This window comes from Plasmopara halstedii (genome assembly GCF_900000015.1).
Source record: "Plasmopara halstedii genome assembly, contig: Scaffold_2604, whole genome shotgun sequence".
NCBI classification, from domain to species: Eukaryota; Oomycota; class Peronosporomycetes; order Peronosporales; family Peronosporaceae; genus Plasmopara; species Plasmopara halstedii.
In genome coordinates this window covers 24,322-33,413 of record NW_020189511.1, presented here as the reverse complement: position 1 = coordinate 33,413, position 9,092 = coordinate 24,322, and the positions used below count along the sequence as shown (strand labels likewise).

Genomic DNA, 9,092 nt, shown 5'->3' with positions numbered 1-9,092 from the left:
ACTAAGTAGCGTACGATGTTGTAGCTCACTTTCCATTTTACCATCGCGAGAACAAGTTAAGATTGAGATTGACGTACATTGTTTAACCTATCGACCTTTTTCAGGAGCTATAGTCAATGCGTACGCCATCCGCTCGTACACAATGCCCGGATGGCTTATTTTCTCGTCTGTATAAAAGCGGCTAAGGACGCTTAAACATGAAGTCTCCTCGATTTAAATACTTCAATTCGTCGCTTTGCATGATACACTATTCGCTAATCTAGCTCTATATAAAATCCCGTCTGAATGAATGGAGGGTGGTTAACTTCGTCTGCACTGAAGTCACGTTCTTTAGGAGGAATCCGAGGCGTGAGTGGTACTTAAACTCTCAAGTTTCTGCCACCCTCTGTCTATCTCTACAGAGCAGCGACATAATATGCTTGTTGGTTGCAGTTTGTGTATGTATATCAGCACAATTGATGCCCACATTTTATTTCATTGTACAAATTCAATATATATCTGCCCTGCTCAATCATAGAACACCTTAATCCGCTGATCATCTGCATCGGCTGTGTGGACCACCCCGGCCATCTACAAACAGCAAGTATCTTGATGAAGAAAAAAGGGAATGGCGATCAATCTTTCTGCAAACGACTTTGTGCAAACTGCGATCTTAGCAAAGTAGTAAGTAGTGCAGTGGCAATCGCGGCAGCTTCTGCTGGTGTACGTGCTACAATGTTTACAAGCCTATTTAGATGTAGGGTATCCTCTCCAAGCGTATCCTGCAATTTGCTCACAGATAGCAAAAACGTTTTTTTTTCTTTTTGACACTTTCTGCATATCTTTTTTTGTAAATTAACGAGTGGCTGTCTATTAAGCAATGTAGATGAGGCGTGTAAGTGTCGCTTATGAATGGTGGTATAATACGCCGCATGTGTAAATGACACATCCTAACTGCAAGATACCTACATCTCACCTGCAAGGATTGTGTCTGATTAAGAAGCTTACTGGCTCTTCTCATTTTCGTAATGAAATTGCTCATCCAAACTTGCTCATGTCATCAGCTATTTCTGAGGAAATGAAGCGATACCAGTCCAAATTGTGCACATGCCATTATTAATGGTCTGCGCTTACAACGCACGAGTCTAATCAAGACCAGTGGTGAGCCTATTCGATACGAAATATAGCGAATAAATGCGATTCATTTTTTTCACTCGCAATTCACATGATATCTTAAAAACCAGCGTAGTCGAAATCAAAGCGAACAGATGCAAATGTTGAAACCATAAATTCTAGGTTTTCAATACGCTTCTGCATACACTTGGTTCACGTGGAAGAAAAGCAGCTCTGGAGAGTTCCGACAACATCTGCTGCGGTTGGTCGGAGAGCTGCTTCGTGCTGCCAGCATCGCTGAATGAGATTTCGAAGAAGCTGATAAAAACTATAATTGGTACTTCAGGAGAGTAAATTATGAGGTAGATTCGTCCTACCAGTGGTGTCTTGGCCGATATTATGGGTCGTCTTCTTTCCTGCACGACTGCAAGTGGAATTTGAGGCGGAGCTAGATCCTTAAAAGGCGCAGCAGCCTCACAAATTTCCCAGAGAACTACACCAAGGCTGTACACGTCTGCGGACAAGGAGTACTTCATACTCGTTAGGACTTCACTATAAATTACAATAACCAATTTTTGAGTTTCGTTGCTTCAACATTAGCAGTATTTGCATTAAACGTACGGAGCCATCCACTGAAATGTACCACAACACCCCGTCATCAGTTCTGTCTGATCGTTTGATCGCGACCTCCCAAAATCTGATCTCGAATGATTAAACGTTGCTAATCTGCACCACATATCGATAAATATCCATACCAGCTAGTTTGACACGACCTTCAGCCGTCATTAGCAAATTTCTTCGATTCGTTATGCTTGTTAGACTGCCAAATTCGATAAAGGAGTATAAATTACTTACAAAGATTTTAGATCCCTGCGCCAACAAACGAGTGCAAATTTCACTGTGGTGAGTGTCTTTAGGCTGAAAGTAGAGCTTGAAACCAACCTATGAATGATGTCAAAGGAATGTAGGAACTGCAATCCTCGAGCAATATCCAGCTAATCATGATCCAAAAGCTGTAAAAGGCGAATAAATACTATATAAATTGCAAGAAAACATACCATCAGGCGAACTCGAACGGTCCAGGACACTGGAAATGGTGGTATTCGACGCGCCTTGTCAGATACGCCATTTATAAGCTCGCTAGTAAGGAAATAGAGCGCTTAGTACTGATACCCTTAAACTTATAGCAGCCAGCATTAATGTACAATAGAGAAAATGGAAGGTATTCTAGCACGATTGAAAGTGGATTCGAGCAAACCGCAAAAAAAGTTACCAGAGACGGATTGGGGCCAAGCTGCTGCATCACATCTACTTCATTAGCAAACTCGCGTTCTCTGCAGCTGCGATCAGTATTTGTGAAACTGCGAGTGCTTCGTTTAGCAAAAGTTGCACGAATCCTGTTTTACAGTCAGACTTACGACTTCACTGCAACCTCTGCTCCCCGCCAAATACCTTTGTAAACTTGACAGCTACGATTGAAGTAATTATTCTCAGTCTTTGATCATTTTCTTCTAAGCACATGACACTCAAATTGCGCACCTGCTCCCAGTCCCAACGTACTTTTGAACACCAAGATCCTTCCAGTCAACCTCCCGAATCGTGGTTCCTGGTTTAAGAATCTTACCTAAAGAGTGCGATATTAAGTGGCGCCGCGTACTTGAAAGCTCCGAATGTATATTATGTAGCTGCGTAGTAGAATGATCATACAATCCTAGCAAATCCACTTCGCCAACAGAAGCAGGATAGAGACATTTCGGAAAAACAGCCAAACTTTCGACATTTCTCTTTGACGATACGCAGTTTGGCTCAGTAGAGCCCGCATGGGCAGAAAGGCTGCGTGATATCTGACCTAAAGATCATCAGATCAGAAAATTAATGATTGTAGCAGTGCAGATATAGGATATGTGTAACCTTGAAGGAGGATGTAAACGACGGGTAAACTGGTGGAGAAAAGCCATTTGATGTCCTATTGGCAATCGCATTAAATTCCCAGTATTATGAATGAGCAATTTAACGCAAATTTACGCCCACCTCGTCTGACCTTAAAAACATCGCATCTTGTGGACTTCATTACGTTATCAATAATTGGCACATTTTGCATGATTCATTCCAAATATAATCTTACCTTCTGAGAAGCTTCAGGGATACTTCAGGGTAGATAGCGGCTGGAATGTGGCGTTCAATAACTTGGCGAAGCTGTAGAATTGTCGAAATCATTGGCACAAAAAACTGTTTCGCTGTTTCCATCCACTTGCATCGGAAGAGCTTGCGCTGTAAATCGTCTACACATCACGTATCAGCCAATTGTATTATCTTCCAAGTAAAAATGGCAGCACCGTTTCCAAATTTGTTGTAGTTAATAGTTGGCGTGGATGGTGGCGACAGCAAAGTATGTACAGGGTGTACGGGAGAATGGCCTTTTACTTCACGAAACGCTGTGGATCCATCAACTTTAAGGCACAAGTCTTTTATCATAAGACAAAGATTATCCATTTGAGGCCATCCTTCTTGCATCAAGCTTAGATGACCAGTCTTAGTTGATAAACGAGTTATTATTGATCAGTGAGCGAAGCACCATGAAATCTAAACGAGGCCTAAATTTTCATGTGACCTTACATCAGCATCTGTCATGCGGTAAATCAAAAGTGATTGAGTCGGGAATAGCGGCGATACACGAATAATAAAATTGGTCCTTCCATTGACACCCCCAGCAGCGCAAGGCTTACAAATGGGGCGGGAGCAAATTTTAAATCAGTAATGTGAGATTGTGAGATCAAGCATGAATTGGCTTCGAAATGGTTACATTTTTCTTGAGTATTGCAAGATGAACATCAATGCCATCGCATTGCGTCACACCTGTTCTTAGAATGCAAAGGCTATTCGAGTCATATTGGAACCAAAGATCAAATTACTGACTTTCTTAACGACTTACCCGTCCACGCGAGGGAATTTATTTAACGCTTGTTGAGATTGCACGTAAGCGATCATGCTTCGTACCTGATGCTGCGTCGACTACGGATTACATACATATTGTCAGGCAAAATTATTGATATGAGCTCCATGCGGATGGCCTACGTCAGGCAGAAAAGAAAGGTCCGGGACAGCTTGTACGCATCGCATGCTTTTGTCGACGTCTGGTGAAAAGCAGCCGATAATTTAAGCTTTGAATGTAACGGCTACTATAAGAAATAAATTGAAGACATCTAGGCTGAGACCTACTAGAATGATGTTTTCTGCTAGATGCATAACATTGCCGCTGTAAGCAACTTTTAACGCGATTTGATAAGCCATTTGTTTACCGATATTGCGGCACCTATTCGTTAGCAAAACTATGTTTTATTTCTTTTTTGTCTAGCAACAATAGCAATCACCCTACCAATCGTCAAAATGACTCCTTTCTTCGCCAACATGCCATTGCAGTCTTTTCTACTACTGCCTTTGGTGACGTTGTATTCGAAAGAACTTCACAACAAACGATGCTGAAAACGACTGACAGACGCAACCAACGATGTTGTCAGCGAAGCTTCGCTACGGCAGCAGCCAAACAGGAGTAGCTTGAAACATGGTCTTCGATGCTGCCGGAATGGCAGTCGATGATATTAAAGTTAGGTCAATGGAGCTTCAATACGATTACGTGCGCCATAAGAAATGCTGAATTCTGGTCATTAACGCGAGAAACTGCATACTTCTGTGCTGACAAATTGGCTAGTCCGGTCAAAAGTCTCTCTTTAGCCTCCACATCCTTGGTACTCATCAGCACTGTGATTGTAGGTGCGTGTGATTATCCTCGAGAATCTCGTACAAATGCCGATCTCTGTCAATAAAAGAAATTTGGTATTACATAAAATGTGGCCAAATGGCGATTGGTCAATTAATGCTCCGCTGTGACATTCCAACAAAGATGTGGCGAAGCTCATGGCACACAGCTCTTCGTGCTAAAAGCCGTGGTGATGCGCGGTATATCCAGCGAAAAATGGCAAATGCAAAAGCTTCTCCTTCATCAGCTACTTATGCCTTAGCAAGCGCCAGTCTCGCAGTGGCAGCAATTATAACCTACAACACACGAGGTTGTACATGATGGTGGTGACAAAAGGGTCAAACTTGTCAAATTCATAAAAATGTTTCTTGCACACTGTTTTAGAGAAAAACACACAATTCGAGGCAAAATTAGGGAAGACTAGTGTGTTATCGCGCAATTTCATTGCTGATGCTGTGGAGAAAGCGTTTCCTGCTGTCGTAAACATTGCTGTAGATTCAGGTGAGTTTTATTTTCACTAAAAATGTTGGTGATTTGGTTATTGGTGATACATTTCTACAGGATATGTTGGTAGCAATGGTTCGGGATTCATTATTACGCAGAAAGGTCTCATCGTCACGAATGCTCATGTTCTTGCGCGATGCAACCGCTACTCTAAGATTCAGGTTCCGCATTCGGTAGTAGATTTGTGTGATATGTAGCGTACTGACGAAGAAATTAATAATGGCTGGCAGGTAACGTTTGCGGATGGTAAAAACTACCCTGCTGTGATCCATAGTACGGATCCTTTATCAGATATCGCACTTTTACAAATCAAGTCCGACGAAGTAAAAACGTGGCCAATGATATCTATCGGCTCTTCTTCAGAGCTGCGTGCAGGTGAGTGGGTGTGTGCTCTTGGAAGTCCATTTTCGCTACAAAACAGTGTAAGCGCTGGAATCATTAGCGCCGTAGCACGGCACAGCAGCGAGCTAGGCTACCCCCAGAGGGGCGGCGAGTATATTCAGACCGACGCAGCCATCAATGCTGGAAATTCTGGTGGCCCGCTTATCAACCTCGATGGTGAAGTAATTGGCATTAATACTATGAAAGTTGATGGCAGCGTGGGCATCTCGTTTGCCATTCCGGCTGATACTGCAGTTCAGGTAATTGAGCAGCTACGCAAGCACAAGAAAGTTGTGCGACCGTACATTGGCATGCAAATGATCAATTTTAACACGCGTGAGCTAAAGGAAATCAGCCGCATGTTTTCGGACGTAACAGAAGGTGTCATTGTTAAGTCCATTACTCCAGGATCGCCAGCTCACAAGGGAGGCTTGCTACCAGGTGACGTTATCGTCTCGTTCGATGGAAAGAAAGTGCGGAATACAAAGGACATTCTTACAGCGGTCGGCTATATCATTGGCCGTGATATTCCTATACATGTCAAGCGGCGTGGAAAGAAAGATCTAGTCAAGCTGAAGGTTACAACAGGACCGATGCCGGCTATGATGGGAGCTCTGTAGTCGTATAATAAGGGATATCCGAATTACGGAACTTCCACAAAATCCTGATACTGTTAATATATAACCACTTTTGGATTAAGTTTTGCATATGGAAATCATGTTGTACATATATTTGATGTTGGGACAAATGAATCAAACAAAAATATATTCCGTCTTAGATCTAATCCCAAATATAGATCATTCATGAAAAAGCAAAGTAACTTGAACCAAGTTACACATAAGGCTCTCAATTCCGCTACGTACAAACCCAGCCTCTGTGCAATTGCAAGCGCGTACTCGTTGAGTCAAAACCCTTCAACTAGACTACCCAAGTAAATTATTTGTTGGTCTTGACGGGCACTGGCGGCCAAAAGGCTACTGGGGAAATCGCTCTCCTCGAATGTTCACCAGCTGTAAAAATGCGCAGATGAGACGCCTCAAAAACTACCACCGCTTTTATGAAGGCGGCAGCCGTCACATTTCATGTGGAGTACAACATAAGCTCCGCGAGGGCCGGGTGGAGTACTGAAAACAGAGGCTCAATGAGTGCGCTAGATGTGATGGTATTCAGCCATGCTGAGGACGACGAGCAATTAGCGACACTTCCAGATTTTCATCTGTGAGAATGCATCTGCACCTTTTGCACACCCTTCGCTCTCGCCTAGAAGTGAAAGGGTCAGGCTCCCATGCAAAAGCATCAAACAAAACTCGCTCGGGGAAACGTCGAGCCTCAGCAGGTACAGGGCTGGCTGCTGGGAAAAACGTGGGTTCATTTTTTCTCTTTGGAAAATGTGGTCAATGAGACCAGCCTTCAAAAGAGTGACTCATTCTGATAGAGGTGGGGCTGACAGACCTGACTTGTTTGTTCTTGATATTAACGTCTCGGGATTTGTGAACCTGCTTAAAGTAATACTTCAGGAGCGTCGTACAATTAAGAGCGACACGTGACTGCCGAAATGATAGACGGCACGAGCAGCCATTTTTGCGACAAAGATGTGGGTAGAAATGTTTAAGGTTTTTAGCGACTGAAAGTAAAATCTGGAGACTTCAAAGTGTGAGAAAACCTTGTCTAATACTGGACCTCAACTCGAAATACAATCTTGATGGCGTGGCTGGGACGCCACGTAAATGCTAGATGTTTCTTTCTGATGAAGTTTTGGTGAGTCATAAAATCACATTTGACAGAATCAGAGCATCTTTTGGCGCGGGCACGAAATTGAGATAGCATTCGTGAAGGCCATGTGGATATCCATAATTGATAACAATAATATTGCGAGTTGCCTCGAGCAGAGGTCAAACGGCAAAAAGGTAAATGCGTTGAGGTCCCAGGATGAGACGGAGAAATCGATTGTATATCACGGTCTCCAGAGTGTAGCTGCGTCGAGTCAGGAAAAGACGACTGTATGTTAAGGACCCAGAGTGCTCTCTAGTGGGACGGTCGAGCATAGCTGGGAGCTAATGCCACCTAGACCAGAGTTGAAAAAGACTGGATGTCGCAATCTCCAGCTCCAGAGCGGGTGAAGCTGAAGGCGACTACGAGTCGCGAGTAAAAGGTCAAGAATCTGCATTTCAGACATATGACCATTTCTTTACATGACGTGATGCTACTGCTGAGTCAGCACTACCGTGTGGTGGGTCATCATGCAGATTGACAGTGCTTCACCGGTAAGTAGCCGGCAGACTTATTCGCTCGTGAATGGGGTGATCTGGGTAAATCTAGGGGTTAAAGCACTCCCCTCATTAGCTTTGGAAGAAGCTTTCGATAAACTGGAAAATGTATTTTTCTCAGGAATATGTGCAAGAGTTTCCAGAGCGGAAGAAATCTTACCGAAATGGTATGGTTGATACCGAAGGTGTAGCTGAGCTCGTCGTCCATCATAAATGAATATTTCATCAATGCCACTTACGGAGCCCTGAGTACGAGCTTTCCTCAGTAAAAAATGCAATCAATTTCATCCTTAGCTGTAGGGATATCTTGACGTGATGATGAGAAGTTCATCACCCGTATTACCCTCACATAGGGAGCGCGTCAAGAAATTGACCTGGATCCTGGAGCAAAATAGCTTTACTTGCTTTCGAAGGGAACGGTGTTACGTCATTGACGTCTCCTGCAGTGTAAAGCACGTCACGATCTTGGTACGGCGCCGACATTATGTGTCCGAAAGGCTATCGACAATTAGCAAACATATAATGAGCATAATCTAGCCATTATTCTGGCTGAACAGTATACCTCACGAGTAGAAGTGCTACAAAACCACAAGATTGACTGCACTTTGTTCCGTGCCCACCACCTGCTTGATGGTTATAATCATTTGCTGGTGCGAGAGATAAATGCATTAACTGTGTGGGTACTCCGAGCGGGATGCTCTGAGAGTGACTCGTCATGCTATAGTGACAGTTGAATGCTTCAGGAACGCTCAGTCGTCTAGTGAGACAGCTGTTCAGGCTATATCATGGCTATACAAAACTTTTTTTCATCGATACACGCGCCCATTGTCGTGCAGATCACGGGAAGTCAGATGTGGAGAACTACATAAATCACTTGCGAGTGGTGGTCGAGTGTATGTGCTCAAATGAGATGTTCGCAAGTATGTCTTTGGGGCCGACAAAATTATTTTTTGTTGCTTTATTAGATAGCAAGGCCTGTTGGCGACTTCCGCAACGGTTAGGATCACTTAAGATTGGCAAATGTCTCCGTTCAAAAAGACTTGATGGTGTTGCTCGGACTGCCCAAATACTTGCACAAGTATAGTGCAAAC

General features: G+C 43.5%; 3 protein-coding genes across 3 annotated transcripts; 2 read left to right on the top strand and 1 right to left on the bottom strand.

Annotated features, from left to right (window-relative positions):
- Positions 1 to 515: 515 nt before the first annotated feature.
- On the top strand, positions 516 to 1,307 carry PHALS_15006 (uncharacterized protein). Its single transcript, XM_036407163.1, has one exon. It carries the CDS (start codon positions 920 to 922, stop codon positions 1,097 to 1,099), a length of 180 nt encoding a protein of 59 aa, XP_036263414.1. The 5' UTR covers positions 516 to 919; the 3' UTR covers positions 1,100 to 1,307.
- Positions 1,306 to 4,212, bottom strand: PHALS_04349 (tkl protein kinase; the record flags this gene model as incomplete). The annotated part of the gene is made up of 18 exons (XM_024718449.1): positions 1,306 to 1,410; positions 1,470 to 1,644; positions 1,714 to 1,789; positions 1,848 to 1,888; positions 1,948 to 1,962; positions 2,035 to 2,087; positions 2,151 to 2,232; positions 2,298 to 2,453; positions 2,511 to 2,561; positions 2,632 to 2,941; positions 3,004 to 3,058; positions 3,124 to 3,157; positions 3,218 to 3,374; positions 3,429 to 3,624; positions 3,709 to 3,813; positions 3,896 to 3,953; positions 4,025 to 4,104; positions 4,168 to 4,212. 18 exons carry the CDS (start codon positions 4,210 to 4,212, stop codon positions 1,306 to 1,308), a joined length of 1,794 nt encoding a protein of 597 aa, XP_024583846.1.
- A 736-nt stretch (positions 4,213 to 4,948) lies between these two features.
- PHALS_04348 (serine protease mitochondrial) lies at positions 4,949 to 6,354 on the top strand (the record flags this gene model as incomplete). The annotated part of the gene is made up of 5 exons (XM_024718448.1): positions 4,949 to 5,159; positions 5,234 to 5,350; positions 5,411 to 5,514; positions 5,584 to 5,994; positions 6,082 to 6,354. 5 exons carry the CDS (start codon positions 4,949 to 4,951, stop codon positions 6,352 to 6,354), a joined length of 1,116 nt encoding a protein of 371 aa, XP_024583845.1.
- Positions 6,355 to 9,092: the final 2,738 nt, after the last annotated feature.